General features: G+C 36.6%; 1 protein-coding gene across 13 annotated transcripts; it reads right to left on the bottom strand.

Moving 5' to 3' along the window:
• Positions 1-460: 460 nt before the first annotated feature.
• Positions 461-19,425, bottom strand: LOC135650046 (ASI1-immunoprecipitated protein 2-like). 13 transcript variants are annotated; one of them, XR_010501452.1, is made up of 17 exons: positions 19,018-19,414; positions 18,473-18,553; positions 15,692-15,772; positions 10,943-12,172; positions 8,112-8,197; positions 7,503-8,029; positions 6,923-7,375; positions 6,720-6,841; positions 6,021-6,640; positions 5,658-5,888; positions 5,444-5,568; positions 4,717-5,267; positions 2,331-2,451; positions 1,439-2,250; positions 1,253-1,298; positions 995-1,117; positions 461-910 (listed from the first exon to the last, which is right to left on the bottom strand). XR_010501452.1 is itself a non-coding variant. In XM_065169132.1 (17 exons), exons 5-15 carry the CDS (start codon positions 12,035-12,037, stop codon positions 1,442-1,444), a joined length of 4,740 nt encoding a protein of 1,579 aa, XP_065025204.1. In that variant the 5' UTR covers positions 12,038-12,172; positions 15,692-15,830; positions 15,948-15,999; positions 18,473-18,553; positions 19,014-19,414; the 3' UTR covers positions 461-1,122; positions 1,253-1,298; positions 1,439-1,441. The 13 variants fall into 13 exon arrangements, 10 of the variants coding, with proteins under 10 accessions (XP_065025204.1, XP_065025205.1, XP_065025207.1 ...); XR_010501450.1 differs by having other exon boundaries at positions 995-1,122; XR_010501451.1 differs by having other exon boundaries at positions 995-1,141.
• Positions 19,426-19,745: the final 320 nt, after the last annotated feature.

Genomic DNA, 19,745 nt, shown 5'->3' on the forward strand with positions numbered 1-19,745 from the left:
AGCAAAGTTGTTTATTGTCTCCATTTTGTCTTCACCCTGAAAGAATGTTTTAGATATGAGATCACAAAGATTTAGCGATTACCTCCTGCCATTTATATGCAAGATAGCTTTGTACATTGAAACAATAACATGTCTGATTAGCACATAAGAACAGATTATATTCACAGGATAATCTGATGTGATGAAACACCTTAGGATAAGTTCCAAACATTACTGCAAGGTTTCATAGAACTATAAATTATTCAGCTCACAAATGGGCAAAGCTTCTCTAGATTGGGATATCACTGAAGCTCTTATTATCAGCCCACCAAGATCCTACCCTGAATGAAAATTTTATCAGATCCCAATTACCAAGCTCAGCTGAATGCGATCTTGGCTGGAAATAGAGCTTTAAAGCAAAGCTCAAAGTTTTAATTTCTCCAAGGGTAGATGGACTCAACATGGATCTTCCCAACAAAAATAAGAAGCAACAAACAGTATATATTTGCATATTCGGGACCATTAATCTGGTGCTGACACTTATCGGACATTTAAGAAGAAAACAGAAAAAAAAAAAAACTTGCCTCTTGTTAAAAAAACAGAAAAAGGAAAACTAGAGCTAATTCGGACCAGCATGTACACCATACTTTGAGAACCCAAATTCATCTTCCCGAACAGACCAGCATGTAAAATACTTCTACTTCGGCATGACTGTGGATGCATCAATCCCCTGACTTATTTTCTTGACCTCTCCTTGTTTTTCAAACTATGTACTAATTACAGGGCATGATGGCATTTACCTTCAGCTGCATGTATGAACTGAACTTGAAACCTAACTCTGAAAGTTTAGCTAAGAACTAAAAAACGAGATACAATGACAATATTTGCCTTAACTTCAATCTCGTAGGTTTATCTGCTGCACCCTGATGGCCTGCGATAATTGTCCAATGCTGTCAGGTAGGCTCCAAATCATTGTTCAGCATCAGGAAGGGGAAGTGGGCAGCAGTAAACTAACCACATTTCGGTCAGCAATGTACAAGTAAAGCTAATGGAGCCAGCTGGCTCAAGGATGACCAATGTCACTTGATTCCCAGGAACATCATGCTATCATCATGCCTCTTGATTCCCAGGTACAGGACTGTACTGCAATAAGAATTTATACCTAGAAATGCATGAGTTAACACATAAAGAACTTTTTTCATGAACTTTAGAGCCAAAGAAAGTATATAATCATGACAACATAGATGGAACATAACAATGGAGCCCCACTAACCTGATCCTGGTTAGACTTCTCTTATACACAACCATGGTGCTAGCACCTGAAAGCAAAAATCAGGAAAAAAAAAGGTTAAAATAGTTGCATGTTGTACGGTCAGTGAAAGATGCTCAAGGCCCTGATAAAGCCTTGTAATATTCTCAGGAAACTATATTCTGACTACACTAACAGATGACAACTTACAAGCTATCCATGCTCTGAATCTTTGTAGCCGCCAAAAAGAAGCAAAGTATTAATACAGGGCTTATCAGGCAAAAGCTGCTCTGCTTGTGGAATTGGTTTGACCGTTTGTGCCTTCTCAGAGGCAGGAAAAGCTAGTGAGAGTGAAAGCGAAGCTCTTAAATCATCACAATCCACTGCAGAAGCGGGCATCTTATCTCGATGACTCTTTTCTCCAACCTTTGGAGATAACAAAGGAAAGATATCCTGCTCTATTGGTCTCTTCTTTCTTCCCAGACCAAGTTCAAGATCAGGGGCATTAGATTCAGGTGAATCTTCATCATCCGATGAAAGGACATATACTAAATTGTCTGCCTTTGTACTTGTTTGAGGACCTGGATCAATTGGGAAGAAGTGTCTTTCAGCATTTTTTAAGCTCTCAGATACATTTTCACAGTAGATGCTATCATTTGTTAAGCAAGACAGTAAAGGTTGCATCTCTGAGGATATGCTACTGCTTAGATTTTCTCCCGTGGATATACAAGGGAGATGCCCTCCACTATCAAGCCTCATCTTTTTGTGCACCTTTTCATCAGTCAGAGATGTGCAGCTTGCTTCATCTTTCCAAAGCATTACATCAGAAGAGCGTTTTAACATACAACCAGAAGAATTTTTAATTGTTTCAAATGAGATGGGTTGTGCACGTTTCTGATTAGGCTTTAGTTTCCAGCTAAGCCGGTCCACCTCAACATTTTCTGATAATTGATTATTTAAAATAGATTCACTTGTAATGAAGTTCTCTTTCTGCTTGAAATTCTGAACTTTACTGTCATTCCCTGCATGCAGAAAATGGAGGAAAAATGAGAACACTTGTATAACAAATCATAAAATGTAAGTCAACCTCAAGACAACTCACCTTGGCCACAATTTAATGAAACTGAATAAGTGGGGCCTTCATAATCACTGACTTTTTTATTATTAGCAGGAACATGATGTACAAAAACTTCTCTGCTATCTGAATCACCAGCGAGATTGTCCTAGCACATAACAAAACGTTAACCAAATTGGTGAGATTAAAGAGCCAACAGATGAAGACATGATACAATATCAATACACTCGATTTGATTTAAAATTAACTACAACATACTTGACTGTTGCAAGTTTTTTTCCCTTTGGAGGAAGGTTGACCATTTCATGTACACCAGCATGCAGTACAATTTGAACAAAGATTATAGTTACATGCAAGGAGGCCAAGTCACTTGGCTAACCACATGTTTGAGACCTGTGCATGCAAACATCCCAGAATGCCTCAAGTGTTTAAGAAAGACATAGAGGGTCTCAAATATTGCAATTTCGTACAGTTGATACCGCTGAGTGTTGGTACACCTATGTACCGAAGAGGAAGAAGAGGAGATGGTGGAGGAAAAGGAGAGGGAAGAAGAAAAAAACGCTAGTGCTGCGATTTCGATTTCCGAAGCGACCGCCAGCAACAACACCGAGCCGCGACTGCCTAGTAGGGCGTTGTAGGCACGCAATCTCTGTCGTGCTAACGACGAGCTCAAGAGCTTCCGACGCCCTGCTAGCCAACAGCGGCTCGATGCTGCTGCTGCTGCTGCTGGTCTCTTCCATGACGACGCCTCCTCATGCCATTGATGGAGGTCTCGATTTTTTTCTTAAACTTAAATTATGTCATTATATTAATGGTTTATCATGAGTCAGCATGTCATATAAACAGATTCTAACGTTTATTAACTCAGACTTGACGGGAGGAACTTATATGCTATGTTTCTAAATATATAGAGGTTATTTTAAACATAAGTAAATCATAAGGGCTTAAGAGATCTATGGTCAAAACCACAGGAGTTCAAATGTACCTTAACCCTAAATTACATATGTCATTATATTAATGGTTTATTGTGAACCAGTATGCCACGTAAACAAACTCTAACGTCTGTTAACTCAAACTTGACAGGAGGGGCTTATATGCTACGTTTTTAAAAATATAAGGATTATTTTAGACACGAGTAAACTATAAGAGCTTAAGAGGTCCACGACCAAAACTACAGAGACTGAAATAGACCTTAACCCTATAGGCAAAATACTATTTGGGCAGTCACCAAAACAAAAGAAGAATGGAAACTGACATATTAATGTTGAGTGGAAACTTGATAAATTTCAATATAGCTCCAAGAAACTCTATACATCTTTGTTTCTAATATAATCCTACTATATCAATTTACTTGATATTTATTTATTTTGCTAGACTTACATGGATTGGAAAATCCAATCAAGTCATGTTTGCATGGAAAAAGTGTTCTTCAGTAGACTATACAATGAACAAGAGTAAATTTGATTTCGGATTCACTTTTTTTACTGATATTAGTTTAAACTATTGTTTAAGATTTTAATAATGATACAATTAAAGTTGCATCTTTGGAAGGTCGATCATCTTTGACAATAAACTAGGTGGATATGAGAATACATATACATATCAAGTAACTTGTTTGTGGAAGAAAACACATTTAAGAAAAAAAAATAGATATGATTAATCATCAAGATCTGCTTCGTTTGTGTTTTTATTCCCACATTAGATCTGCACAGAAATGATTTAGGACTTGTATAGGACCAACTAATACAACGAACAACCATAATATTCCAAAATTGAGGGTTGGCAACATGGATCATTTACTGCTATTAAACTCTAGTCAAGCTACAAACAATTGAATCTCTTTTTATTGTTTATAATAAAGCTTCATTAGGTGTTCTATCTCTCCTTGCATTATGAATCTTATGTGACTAAACTTGTGTAACTGGAGCATTTATTAATCTCCATTGGTCATGTCCATACCATTTTGAATGGTTTTCGAGAAAGATAAGAGATAATTTCTGATTTGTTCTTTTCGGTGAATTATAAGACATGTAAGAAGGTACCAAAACCAACACAACTCAAATCAATATATGGCTATGGGGCTCATGGTGAATTTAGTGTAAGCACTAAGCATCTGACCACAGGCCAAACATAACTGTTATATGACATCTGATATTCAGTGCAAGAAATGAAAGAAAAGAAGGTATCTCATTTTTTCTATAAGTTCAGAAAGATAATAGTTGTTGAGTAAGTTATTAAAACAACACAAGGATCAATTACACACAGGATCCATCATTTATTTCTAAGATGTAAATAATTTCCAGCGGTAGCTGTAACCATCAAAGATGCTTCTCTAATCAATAAGCATGGGCATATAATTGATATTGGAAAAAGTAAAGATAAAAAAATATGCAGCAGAAAAAACTGAGCTTACTAGGCTAGTGAGATCATTTTCGATTTCCGAAGGCAATCGTTCAATATCTATCTGAAACTTTGGCTCCGAATAAGCAACAGGGACACTAGGAATCTGAAGCTTTGGCTCTGGATATGCAATAGGAGTACTAGGAAGAAAAGTAATGTTCTTAAACGAGCAATTTTCAGAAAGCAAGCATGAAGCCTTCTCTCTCAGCACTTTATCATCAGCAACAACTTGACGTAAGGTCTTCTGGACAATAGGAGGTTTCTCTGTGTTGTGTATCCCATTGTTGTTTCCTGATGGAATAACCACAGGATCAGTGCAGGCACCAGATTTAGATGGCTTTTCCTTCGGTGATCTGTCAGATTCTGATAGCTCCTTAGAATCCTCATCAGATGCATGAAGAGAGCAACAAAGTCCAGAATCAAAAATGGTTGGCAGATCTTGGATAATAGTTTTTGAGTTCAAATTGCAAACAGAAGGTTTTTTCTCCAGACCAGGCAGGTCCACCAAGCTATTTATCTGTCTTCCTCTAAATACACCCCAAAGAAAAAATAACTTGTTCCAGCCTGAAACAGCACAGCAACCCACAAGTTAGATGATTATTAGTGCTATAGAAATATAAATAATGCATAAGATCACATGAAATTTGCAGATCTAGATAACTTATAAAACAAAGTCGACAAAAGTAATCCTTTTCATTCTCCCTCTTACTATGAATATTACTGCTAAGGCCATTGCTTACGTTGGGAATTCTCTGGTAACATGTTCGATGGGAATATAAGAAGTTCCACAGTATCAATATTCCCTATGAGGGCTAAATCATTTTTTAGCATATTTTCCAGCAGCTTCCAATAGTATTTTCCATAACTGCTCAAGATGAAGCACAAAATATCAATTATTTTGTCAATATATAGTTCAAAAGGCAATTCACAGGGAGAAAGTACTTAATAAATCACCTTTCAATGTCTTTAGCAAAGAAAAAAAGAGCAATGTTATCATCTTTAGGACTGTTTATGTGAAACTGCAAAGGCCAGGATCTTAGACGAGGTACTTCCTCCAGTTGGATTTTGCAAGGAAATTGAGATGCCACTTCAAGTGCTTTAGGGGAGACATAAGTAGACAAGTGGGCCTGAAAACCATCAAAAAGTGTAGGAGCCTCGGCAGTTCTCAGCACCTCAAAAGCACCTCTGCACATAATAAACAAAAGTAGAAAAATTATAATGCTGGAAATTCTATAAATGGTATTGCATCATCTATAAGATTAGATGGCTAAAGACGAATTTAAAGGCAACGTATGAACTAAAAAGAACATATCATACTGCCAAATGTAGTCGAGCTCCGGAATTACTGAAGCTCTTAATGGATGCATTGGAATGGAAGCTTCATTGGGCAAGGTTTGTATGATGGGCTTCTTTAGATTCAAGTCATCTCCAATGTCAAGAGCTATCCCTTCTCCAGCAATAAGCATAGCTTTCTTATGGTTTTCCACTTTCTGGTGTGCATGAATGGCATTTGTTGCTTTGCTAAAATTTTGCACATCAGATGTACCTTCCAGGGATGGCAAGTTTCTAAAATTTAAAGAACTTGATGAAAAATCTTTAGCTGTTAATTCAGAATTTGCATCGGCACTGCACAAAGAAGCTTCCTCAGATTGATCAGGTGATCTAGAAGTCCTTTTTGTTACAAGTTTCCAACCCAACACCTCAGCGCCATCTTTCGACTTCACATTTCTGTTATCCATATCCCTTAAACTTCGTTCAGAAGAAGGCTTCATGGCAGATATGCGAAGTTTGTCAACTGCACAGAACTGTGTTGAATGACCTGTTTCATTACACCTATGGCAACGAGGTAATCGATTGCTGGCTGAGGCTGCCTGCCTAGAATTGCTTGAAAATGTGTGGTCCTTGGTTTTATCATCTCTATGTGTCAGTTCTGCAGCCTGAGGTGTATTGAAGTGTTGCAATATTAGGTTACTGCATCATCTAGTAAGAAAAACAGAGATTTTGGTGGATATTTACCTTGGGTACAAGTTGAAAAGGCTTTTGATCTTCATTCTTACACGATCTAATTGAAGATGTACATGCAGAAGTTTGTGACAAAGATGATGATGGCTGCTTCTTCACTTCATTAGCTAATGAACCTCCCAACAGTCAGTTATTAACTTGATTAAAAAGATGAACAATATATGACTAAGCTACAAAAACAAAGCAGGATACTTTACCTAAAGTAGCTGCATCATTTGATCCTCTATTGTTGCCAAGATTGCTGGAATCAGATGTCCTTTTTAGTCTGGGATCATTTTGTTGAACCTTTGAGTCGACCTTCAGAGGAGAAATACTGGTGGTAGATGCTGATGGACTGACAAAGCGGGAACCAGGTATAGAACCTTTAAGATCTACGGCACTCCTTTCTTTCTGCTGTTTCACACCTCTAGGATCATCAGGCTGTGGTGGGTTAAGTGACTGCACTTTGCTCATTGTCTTGACACTCGAGAAGCCTGAACTCTCACTTCTGAATGATGCCGATTTTGTAATCGTTCGCAATGGGCCTTCTTTTCTTATACTGCTTGAATTAAATTCTCTGGTCATTTTTTTATTTTGAGGAATATTCTCCACCAACTGTTTCACTTTTGGCACTTTTGAGTTGTTAAAAGAAGCTGACTTTGATAGAAGCCCTACCAAATTTATAATTTGTAAAGTTTATAAATATGTGGAAGTAGGAATGGTACACAATAATTGTCTAATATAAAAGAAAAAAATAAAAGAATATAAATCTACAATCATACAGCAATATGAAATTACCCCTTGTTGGTTCAAGATGTGCTTGTGGCTTGGACAAATCAGGAACCGAAGAAGTTTGTGAGCGAAGAACAGGTTGAGAGATAACTTCTGGCTGACCACATGATGTTATCAGGGCAGATGGTTTTACCTTAACAAAATCAGGTTTGTTAGAGGAGTTCTCATGGGAGTGCAGAGTAGGTTTCATTGGAATGGTTGTCTTAGTGGAAGCACCACATGCTTCGGAGATTTTCTCTTTTGTAACACAGGTAACCTCCAAATTCTCCCCCTTCCTTTTAAATGAATTGGAGTTTCCAAGTTCTTTATTATCTGTCCTAATATCTGCATTGTCTCCCTTATTTTCTACACAAGGAAAACTATTTGATGTGCTCCCAGTGATCTGATTATATTCATATACAGATGGTGCTTCTATTGCTTCAGTTTGTGCTTCAGATTTTCCTATCATTTGATTTTCAGCCTCCTTGAGTTGGCATTCTTCACATAGCCACTCACCTTCAGGAACTTTATCCAACATTATTCGCATACAGTAACTGATCAAAAGAAATTTTCTGTTAAACGCAATATCCAATGAAAAGCATTCAATAAGAAAAAATTCACTCATTTTGATCTTACGTATGCTCTGCACCATCACTGCATCTACTACAAATAGCAAGCAACTCTTCCTGTCCTGCATCTCCACAGATATCACAAACTTTTACCTGCAATAAAATTAATATGGAAGATAACAACCAATTGCATGCTATCAACCTCTTCAGAAGTAAATTACAAATGGATCAACAAATTGTGCATAATCAATATGGACAAGGCTGCTAAGCACTTTGTCATGTGCATGAGGCATCAAAACTATACTGAAATTGAAAGTTGACTGGACCTTCTGCAGAAAGATCTGATATAACCACTAGTGTTACTAATCTGCTAATGAACCATACAATTTACATGATAAAAAATCAATAAGTAGTACATTTATCACAAGCATATGGGAAACAATTTAACAAAATCCATTCTTACATTAGGAATCAATGGATTATTGAAACTAATTTTTTGCATTTACAGGAGGCATCTAGCATCTTTTCTCCCTCATTTTTTCTTGGTTTCACCGTAAAAATAAAGATTAATAAGAAATGAACCAATATGATATGGCATGCTTAGCGTACATTAGATATAGGACAGACATACATAGATACAATAACAAAGCCATGAAGTCCTAACTATTTGGGATTGCAGATACAAAAATAATATAACCTAGAAAATCACCCATAAAAATGTTTCATTCTGCTCAGGCTTCAAAAGGCAGTAAGAGGAAAATAAATGGTGGCCTGACAACATTAACTATTCTGATATTTGCTCAGGTTAGATTTTGGAATTTCCAACAAAATACAGACAAAGATATAGGACACAAATATGATATGCTGATTCTTGAAAACCATAAGATATAACATGGCATGGATATGGCAACACAAAAGTACTTAAAACATTATATACATAGAAATATGCAATATTCTTGACATGGTTAAAAATGGAGCAAGGGAATAAAACTTTCAAATGTTAAAAAATGTAGTTACCTGTCATGATAAATGAAGCAACTGACTAGCAACCTTAAATTATAATCATGAATAAAATAATTAATAATAACATAATAATCCAATAATACAGAGAAGATAGATATTAGAAAATTAAATGAAGAGCAATATTTTAATTGCATTTATCACAATATGATTCTTCAATTTATCATAAATCCATCTTAACTGTGGTCAAGAGATCAACATACAAATGAGAACAAAAGTTGTATAGAAATGTTCACAAAGCATCCTAGAGCATAGTTTTAAAGAATTGTTGAATAGATACATACCGCTTGAGATTTGCCAATCAGATCAGGAACCCAAAATTGAACATATAGTTCAGTACCACTTCAGATTTAGTTTTCATTATTCTATGCCAGGCAATATAGGTTGGTTTACTGTCTGGAATACCAGTATTGTATTGGTCCAACAAGTTATCAAACTCAATATTAGACAAGTATTCAAAACTTTTCCATAGGGTACCCCAAAATTATTCGACAATTTAATAATTATACTTAGGAAATGTCTCAAACATGTCCAGAAAATCCTGTAAGTATCAGATCCAACACAGTATCTAATATGAACACAGCACAAAGTTAGAATTTGTGTTTTATAGAAAATTCTGAATGATCTAACAAACAAGCAAGGAATTCAAAGTATACATCTATACCTAAAGCATCCTTGCGGCCACAAGAGGAAATGGAAGAGATGCTTTATATAAAAATGGGAGTTACTCTTTAATAAAAAGAAAACAAAAACACATCTAGTTTTCTGAAATCAGAGGGTGGGAGAGTTCAAGTAGTCATTTAAGCACTACCACCAACCATCAAATTTTTATATCATGATTCTAATAAGCATCAACTTCATTATGTTTATATATTCTACAGGCTCTTCTATTAACATGAGGGGTATTAATATATATCATTGGAACTACTTCAGATTCTGGCTTCAGTCATTTTCATGATGGCAATTACCATGTACAGCATGACTAAAACTGAAAATAGCGACAACTGATTAGGGTCAAGATTGGTTATTATGGCTGTAGTCACTCTATGGAGATGGTTGCTGTATGTATAGAATTTGATCAGATTTGCAAGCAGTCAATTGATATACCCTATGTTGCTGATTCAGATATCATAAAATTCCATGACAAATTTTGCACATATCTTACAGAAATTTTGATTCAATAATCAGTTCATGCATTAATGCTGCACTGTTCTTCATATTTCAACAGTAAAAGTAGAATATTTTAGACATTCCATTTCTGTTTCCTGTTAAAGTCAAATAGTTAATACTTAATAGGTACCCTTTGCAGACAGTCAAAAGGAATCCTGAGCTGGATGTCCATTTTACACTTCATCCAATAGCCAAAAGCTTCATAGAAGTTCTGCAAATTCTTAAAGTCAGCCATGAGCAATTTTCTTTTATTCATACCCAAGCTCATCAACAAAGAACTCCCACATGTTTGGTTGACAGATTTAAGAAGCACACAACATTGAGAAAGAAATAGTAGAAAACTAGAAATCCCTTTAATATCTTAAGAAAAAATAAGTGCAGAAAGAGTGAACAGCAAAAGATTCTTTTTAACAAATCTAAAATGGCAATTTTACAGCATATGTGAAATCCTGCTTGTCACTTAAGCATATACAATGTATGAAACATTGCACAACCTAGGCCCCTTATTGGTGAGACTGTAGTGCATTTAGCTGACATATTTTATCTTGTTTCCGAGTAATTATTTCTACAGGCAAATGATTTAGTATTTTATTATAATCAAGCATCACATTAAGCACACTGACAGTCACCTGACTGCAGAAAAAATCTAAATGAATAATATTATTAAAAATATCTCAGAAACCGAAGAAAAAAAAATTATGAACTTACATCATCTTCAATTTCTGTTGAAACTTCACACATTGAGTTTGGCTCCGATGGCACCTGAGATGACTGTGAGTTTGACATAGGCTTATCAGATTGCTGGTTAGCACCCCTGCTATTTGTTGCCACGTGAAGCTGGAACCTACTGTTATCACCATTCTCAGCTCCCAGACATTCATCAGAATCTTTTAGAGAAATTAACTGAGGCTGACTCTTTCCACTATCTTCTTTGGTAACTCCAAGTGTGATATCTTTTTTACCATCAACATTACCTGCAACTAGTTTTCCCTCTACTGGAGGTTTTTCATCATCCATGGAGCACTGAGAAAGACTTATGTTCTTTGAGGAACCTGAACATGGAAATTGTGCTTTTAGAGATATATTACTACTTGAGCATGGGTCTTCGATGTTGTCAATCTTCTGACACAAGACATCATCTCTAAAACTAGAAGTGTTACTATTTTTCACTGAGGATTTTCCATTTCTGCTAGACTTCTGATTCTCTTCAATTTCACTATTATTACATTGTTGGGCAGCCTCTTTCTGAATTGCCTCTTCATCATTTCTGACAAGCAAATTATCGGTTGACACAGAGCTGCCTCCTATGACTTTCTCACCCAGTTCCCCAAGACAAGCATGAATTGCATTATTGGCATCTTTAAATCCAGAAATATGTGAATTATTTTCTATATGACACTCTTGTCTATTCTTTTCTACAGTAATAGCTGAAGCTTTCCTCTGATGCAACTCAGATGTTGTACTGTCATTTAGTACAAAAGGATTACCAGTTGTGTAACTAGTTTCTTCATGAAGAAAATTATTATCTTCAGCGGCATCTAAAGAAACCTTTGAATTTACAACAACATTATCAGATGCATCATGTGCTTCTGATGCTCTAGATAATTCTTTGCTCTCAGCATTTTCGATAGATGAATCAAAACTTGAACTAGATAAATGGCTAGTTTCATAAAATGCATTGTTCAGCTTATCATGCACTCTGCTCTTAACAACATAACCACTAGCAGCAATACAAGAGCTACTATCATCTTCTTTTCTGGAAGAAATATTATCAGATTGTCCGTCCTCAATTTTTGATTCCATAAGTGGTGAAAGTCGATTAAAGTGCAAACAGGAAGAGCAAGGAGCAGAGCACACGTTGCATGTCCCAGGTTCTGCTCTACTGGTGTGAGGACCCTTGAGTATGTTTAAGCATTTAGTTTCAACTGGAAATTGTTCCTGTAAATAACCAAAAAAAGGTCAAATGTAACTTGGACACATGATTTGAACTCATGTTGAAATTTCATTATATGTATAGCAAGGGGTTCCATAGGCACAAAAAAATACCACACATGTTCACCATATTCTAGATGGGTGACTTTATGTTCCCAGAGTTACAACAAAAGCAAACGAACTGTGGAAGATTCTAATGTCTGAGCTCACAAAAATAGGTGCTCAGAAATCTCAGAAAAAGCAAATCTGATTTGGAATAAAAAAGAAGAATCCATAAGTTGAGACAAATTCCTACTTCAGTATCAAGATAACACACCATGTGCATATCAAGATATTACCCAAAAGCTTATATAAGACAACAGTAAAGACGAGCTCTGATGCACCATCAAAACTATAACTGTAAATAAAAGCACACATGTACACACAAGCACTAGAAACTCACATAGTTATGACAGTTTTCAAACTTGAAACAATTCATGGAACATTGCAACATTGCCATCAGAAAAGGAGGTGTGATCTTTAGAAAGGCCAGCATAAAGAATGGCATGAATGGATTATCAAGCAACATTGCAACTAATAAAATTTAATTCAATTCTAAAATAACTGACATTACACAGCAGAAATATTATGCCTAAAAGATTATAAACTATTATTGTAGAAGCTTGACAGAAAACTAGAGGACATGCCTTGGCGCCGCAATAAGGCCACTCCTTTGTGACTTGGGTGATAACACTCTAGTCAAAGAAGCAAAACCCCTACTTACATTGGCAGAAGTCTCATGTGTTGAGCCGCTTTATCTTAGTGAAGTCATTAGGCGCCCAAGCGCTCACCTAGGCGCCGGGTGACTCGAGGAGTGGCCTGAGCACTTGCCTATTGGGCCGGGTGGGCGACTTCACTCAAGTGCAATCCAGGTGCTCGCTTGGGCCCAAGAGTTCGGTGGGCTAGGCGCCCACGTGGTTCAACTCAGGCCAAGTCGAGCCTGTGTCAAACCAAATTAGTTTCCTATCTGGTTCGACTGAACCAGTTATCTAACACTCCAACACCCCACACAAGTCGTGTGCCCTAATGTAGAACTCTCTCTTTCCCACAGTGTTTCTACATGGCAACAAACTTCCTCCCATCAGTGAACAATGACAGTAGCGACGTCTTCCTCTAGCGGCGACTTCTTCCCCTCCCTTTTGGTATATTTCTCTCTTTCTCCTCCCTCCTCCCTCTCACTGCAACTCCCTTCGCCTCGCTGTAGCCCTCCCCCTTCCCCAATCGCTCTTCCCTCTTCCCTTGTTGCTGCAATTTCCCTCTTTGCTGTTTGTCAATATAACTTATAAATATACAGTGGTATTAGTTGTTCATATGAGCTTTCCTACTGTAGTCAACTTGCTTATTGGACTGAATCAATAGTAAAATGTCAATTATTATGGAGAACGTGATTGAGCTTTCCTGTTGTTGCCGCAGCATGCCCCCTTCCCCGCTCACTCTTCCCTCTTCCCCTCCTTATACGACCCGTGTATCTCTTTCCTGCTGTTATTAGATAAGGACAATGTAGTTTGGTACTTTAAATGAATATAAGTTTGATGTGTTATTTTAGTTTTAGTTTATTTTTATTAATCATGATATATAATTTTAAAATTATAATATTATGGAACACCTAGCACCTCAAGCGTTTTTGGACCGTAGTGTCTTTTGGAGCCTAGCACTTTTGACAATATTGCTTTATCTTAAACTTGACAAAACATATAGTAGGCTTGTCATTTTTTTATCATAATACCCCTAAAAATAATAAATCTGAAAATGAATCTTAACAAACAAAACTTCTCACAAAGGTTTGTACTCATAGCTATACACACAAAATTTTGCTAGACATCAATAATCTGCGTTTTGCAAGGAAAAAATATAAATTTAGTTAAAGAAGCCAGTGGATTATCATACATAAAGAAATGATACATGTTCGAACAAAGTATTAATAATATGTCGGGAATTGTAAGAAAATCCAGCAAAACAGTTGCATCCCTATTTTAATGAAAAGTTATAGTCTAGAATGTTACAGGTTTGAGAACAATAAGAATGCCATGAGGGTTAGCCACCAGGGGAAAACACACATAAGACATGCAAAAGAGTTAAGCATCAAGGGGATACCGTGATATTTACATAAGAACCAACATAATTATAAGAAAATCCAACAAAACAATTGCATCTATTAGCCAAAATTCAAGTCTAGAATGTTAAAGTTACGTGTCAACCACATGCAGTGGGATTCTATAAGAACTTAAAACCTGTCCTTCCATACTACTGAAGTTTAAATGGAATACCACCAACAACTGAAAGCTTTAACAAAGCAACATTGTACTTTTACCGTGAGTACTGAACTTAGGCCTAAGGGCATGTTTGGCTTAGGCTTTTGAAGGACTTCTACAACTTTTAAATATAAAAAGTTGATTTCACAAAATATTGAGTGTTTGGTATCATTTTCTGAAAAGGGCTTTTGGGAGGAGCAATTAAAAAATTGCTTTTAGTAGGAGGTCAAGACCTCCTGATTTCTCATAAAAGAATTTATGATAAAATATCTCCTGATCCTGACACCCACCTGTATGGTGACCATCTACCACCCCCATCGACCATCATCATCGGCTCACCATCTTTAACCACTTCTTGATAAGCACTACCTTCATACAAACACCGCCACCAACACTGACCACTGCCACCATCATCACTGGTTATCACTATCACCAACCATCATTATCACCATTACTACTATCATCACAGCCAACACTGCTGTTCTAGCTACCATCATCATTTACCACGGCCAATATCGCTACTCCCTTCACCACCACTACAACCATATCCACCACCACCACAATTATCACTATCATTGATTCTGTCATCACTATTGTCACCACCATTATTGCCACCACCCATTGTTACTACTACCAATACTACCATTATCATGATCACCGCCACCATGGCTATTACCACCACCTCTACCTCTACATCCACCTTCATCAACACCTGCCACCACCAGTGCCACCACCTTCATAACTGTTACCACCAACAACCACAGCAACTACCACTGAGGTCGCTGCCACTATCACCACCACCTTTACCCCTGTCGCTACCAGCATCATCTTCATCAATAACTTCCACTGTCATCTCTACCACAGCTATCACTTGCACTAGCACTGCTACCACTATTAGCAAAAAACACAGTTGGCATTATTAGATATATTACCAGCAACATTTTTCTAGAAGTTGCTTTGTCAAACATTTATTTTGTAAGAGAAGTACTTTCGCAAACTAGAAAGCCTTTTCTAACCAAATATATTCACCATCCTTCCATCCATAAAGCTCCTTCAAATGAAGCATTTTCAAAAGCTACTTTTTAAGAAAGAAGTTAGCTTTACTGAAGATGTCCTAAGAAAATTATGTCAAGAAGGACAAATGTCAACAATATATAAAGAAGTATAAGGCTAAACTAAGGGCTCAAAAATTACAAAAAAAGGACTAACAACCTATCTCGGTTGAGTGTCTCACCAAATCCGTCGTCTGAGGCTCATGGTCATACTCGTTAACAGGACCTTGGATGTGGCAAGCTCCTTGGAGTATTTGTGTGATCTAGAAAGCAGTTTCAGAACCCATATCAATTATAACAATCAGCATAGCAGAACTAAACCTACCAGACAAAGAAAAAGCAAAAAAAATTATCACCACCAGTAAACCATCAAACAAAAGAACTCATCAATATACACATCCAAAAATGTCATTTACCATCATCAATCATTTTCCCTACCTAGTAAAGCAGATGCTCAAGGGAATGGAACCATGCAGCCACGTCAAAATGCCTAAGATCCACAAACTATGTAAATTAATATGCAAAAGAATCATTCTTTCCAACAAGAAACAAATAGTGTCTGAAAAAAAATATCCAATTCCCACAACAATCAGTTATACAAGCAGATAGCATCAAAATGCAAGCTATAAACAAATCAAACAAATCATTCCACCAAGAAAGCCAAAGGACCAAAAGAGATCCAATTGATCACATAGGCAAATGCAGGATCATGATCAAGGGCAGTAACGGGGCATTTCTACATTCCTTCGGTTGAGAGATCCTCCTGGTGGCATCATAAAGCCCTGCCAGACTGGACAGCAATCAGATAGTCCCCAACAAACTAGCAAAATGCCAAGAATCAGCTAGAAATCAACAGAAATTGGTAAGAATGAACCATCCAATGGTACCTAGACTTACTACTGGAAAAATATAAAAATGAACATCGGGCTTTAGCCAATTTAGTTCTAAGGACACAATCATTCAGGTCAGGTTTGGTCTGGTCCAGTGGCTAGGGGAACTGGTTCGTGTGGGGCACCTGGGTTTGATTCCTAGTGAAAGAAACAAATTTATTTTCTTTAGTTAAACATATATATTGAGCAATTTCAATTATAATTTATATATTACAAAATTCAAATTGTAACTAACAAATATAATTTATCTTTTGAATTAAATTTATATATAATATATGGTTCTTGCAATTGCTTCTCATGTGGGGGACCTAATATCAATAGCTAATAATAGCACGAAAAGAAATTTTTCATTTAAATTTATATTTTATGCAATTTCAATTATAACATAAATTTTATACAACTTTTGTATCATATTATATATTTATATTAGGAAATATAATATATGTATAATATACAAGTTAACTTCCCCTTATTTAAACCTGTGACTTGCATATTAAGCAATTTATATTGCACTTATAAGTTTAAACTAGATTTATATATAAAGTGATATATAATAATATTAAGCAATTTAATATATATTATATTAGACAATTCAACTAGTAAACAAGCTTAATTTGAACTTAAATATTATTACATCAAAACACGAACTCAGCCATGAATACTCATCAATTTTACTTTCTTCTTTTTTATTTTTTTAATACAGTATTTTTTGGCCAATTCCGATACAGTCAATTTGATCCGACTGATCTAGATGATAATGAGTTTTATGCCACTGGATGATCCAAATACCAAATTTTGCTAAAAGACAGTTACTTTTGTTATTATCTTATGATGTTTTTTCTCCTCTAGAGTGACAATTGCCGATGCCAAACATCCCCATAAAAGTTAAGTCTCTATCAAAAGGTTCACAATTTAGAGCCAATAATAGTAAAACCACAATTATTTTGTCAGAATGGTAAAATATAGTAATGAAGACAACTACATATAGTCAAAATCAGCCTTAGAGTTTGTGGTACCACCTCGGACTAATTTGAGAAAGATATGAATGAGTAGTGGAACTTCAAGAAAATATTTCAAATCTCAAAACAAAATCAATGTTCATTATGCTGAAATCCTATATCCAACTATATCATACCAATGTAAATGTGAATCTTCATTAAAGTTTCTGTTAGATTAATAGTTATTCTTCCACAACTATCAAAGCTTTCTATATAACCTTATGTAATAAAAAACTGCATATCTCAACCTTGGATCAAAATTAAAAACACCGAGAGCACTGTGGAATGTTATTATAACTTAGTGTTCATCATAAATAATCTTCTATGCAAAGAATGATTCTTTGCTGCAGCATAAAATAGATTATTTGCAATTGAAATCATCTAACACAAACAAAGTCCAAAAACCTCACTGCACAGGTAGGTTTTAGGCGTGAAACTCCAATGCAATTATGCAACCATTTCTTCAAGAAGAAAATTAAGTAGAAGCCATCATATTTGTATTTCTTTGTTATGGTTCCAAGTGAGGTTTGTAGTTATGATTCCTAAAAAGTCAAGGAAACAATAAAATAATACGGCTCTTTTGCTGGAAGTCTATAGTCATGTAATTGAGGTATCAAACAACACTTAATACTGGCAGGAATAAAATGATTACAATGCTAATTTGACTATATTTCGAGCAAGGAGGATGTCGATTTAAAAGAGAACAATGTTTTCCACTGGTTCAACAGGATTTTATAAAAGAAATGTAAAGTAGATAAGATAGCTACATAAACACTCACACACACAAATCATCAGAAAAAGGTTAATATTTACTACGTATGTGGCTTGAACTTATCCAATCTCACATGCAAGCTAAAAGAAACTATCTAAGTGACTTAAAAGATTGCAATCATTATGCTCAAATGAGTTGTCTTCTACTCCTGTTAAGTAGTTAATGAGAATGCAATAATGCAATCATATTGTCTCCTTAAAGAAAATTCTGACGATAGTGCTGTAAAAGCAATAAGACTAAAATTAAGGGATCAAAAATTGCCGTTGTAGTATGCAACTCACTCATCTTGGTTGAGTGTCTCACCGTATCTGTCCCCTGAAGCTCAAAGTCATACTCATCAACAGGACCTTGAATGTGGCAAGTTCCTTGCAGTATTGGCGTGATCTAGAGCAGGTTCAGACCACATCAATTATAACAATCAGCGTAGAGGAACCAAACCCATTAATTCAAAAAAGAAAATTTTATCACCACTATTAAATCATTGAACAAAAGGCCTCATCAGACGACACATCAAGATCTGCCATTACTATGATTATCCATTTTCCTACCTACTAAACCAGATGCACAAGAGAATTCGAACCATGGGGCCGTATCAAAATGCCTAAAAACCACAAAGTACAGCAAATTAATATGCAAAAAAGAATCAATCTTTCTCCAACTAGCGACAAGAAAATTTGCAAAGAACCCAGTTTCCGTTTCCAATTGATTGCACGCGCGAATAAGATGGAGAACGGAGCAGAAAAGGACCAAATCAAACAAATCATTCCGCAAAGACCGAGACAGATCCAACTGATGAGGCGAATATGGGAACACGATCAAAGAGCAGTGAAGGGGATCTCTTTACATGCCTCCGGTCGCGAGAGACTCTCGGTGGCGTCGTAGAGCTCAGCCAGGGCGCGATCCCGGCGGTTCCTCATCCCTCCCGCGCTGGTCCCTATCGGTCCCGATCGGATTACCCCCCGTCAGGGTTCCATCCGTCTCCGCCGCGACCGGAATCAGGGCTTTCGAGGCTTCCTAGGAGAAGAAGAGGGCGCAGATTGGAGAGTGGGGTTACAGAAGGGGAGGAAGTGGGGGTGCGACGGCTATCGTGAGCCGGTGGAAGGGAGGATCGGCGTGCACCGATGGGGGGTCACGCTTAATTTTCTTGTGGGCTTTATCGGAAGCGGAGAGGCGATGAGAGAGAGAGAAGACGGGAGAGAGGAAGGAGAGAAGGGGAGAAGGGGGCAGGCGAGGCAAAGGGAGAGATGAAAGAGAAGGCTACTCCTCTTAATAAAAAAAAGAAAACAAAAATAATAAAAATCGAGAAAATCTCATTGTCACGTGACTTGCACATGATGTCAATTGTGTGCGACTCCAAAGTAGCACCTGTGAAACACGTGATGATATGCACGTGAGTCGCACGTGTATGCACTCTTTTAGGGGAGGCGACGCAAATCTCTATGGCGTGAATTCTAATCTCCCTCTCGTATTATATTAATGATACAATTTTTTTTCCTGAAAATTAAATTATATGGAGAATTGATTCGAAATAGTCGGAAACTAAATCAAAATTATTTATGTCCTTAAACTTCAGCAG

The sequence above is a fragment of the Musa acuminata genome, chromosome BXJ3-9 (assembly GCF_036884655.1).
Source record: "Musa acuminata AAA Group cultivar baxijiao chromosome BXJ3-9, Cavendish_Baxijiao_AAA, whole genome shotgun sequence".
Lineage (NCBI taxonomy): Eukaryota > Viridiplantae > Streptophyta > Magnoliopsida > Zingiberales > Musaceae > Musa > Musa acuminata.

What these genes read in the sequence shown, in the direction of transcription:
- LOC135650046 (XM_065169128.1), bottom strand. Translation starts at nt 19,086, where the DNA reads ATGAGGAACCGCCGGGATCGCGCCCTGGCTGAGCTCTACGACGCCACC. An exon ending in CAACAGAAATTGAAGATGAT is followed by an intron (nt 8,198 to 10,942) that starts GTAAGTTCATAA and finishes ATTTTATTGCAG; the next exon opens with GTAAAAGTTTGTGATATCTG. An exon ending in ACATCTTGAACCAACAAGGG is followed by an intron (nt 7,376 to 7,502) that starts GTAATTTCATAT and finishes TAAATTTGGTAG; the next exon opens with GGCTTCTATCAAAGTCAGCT.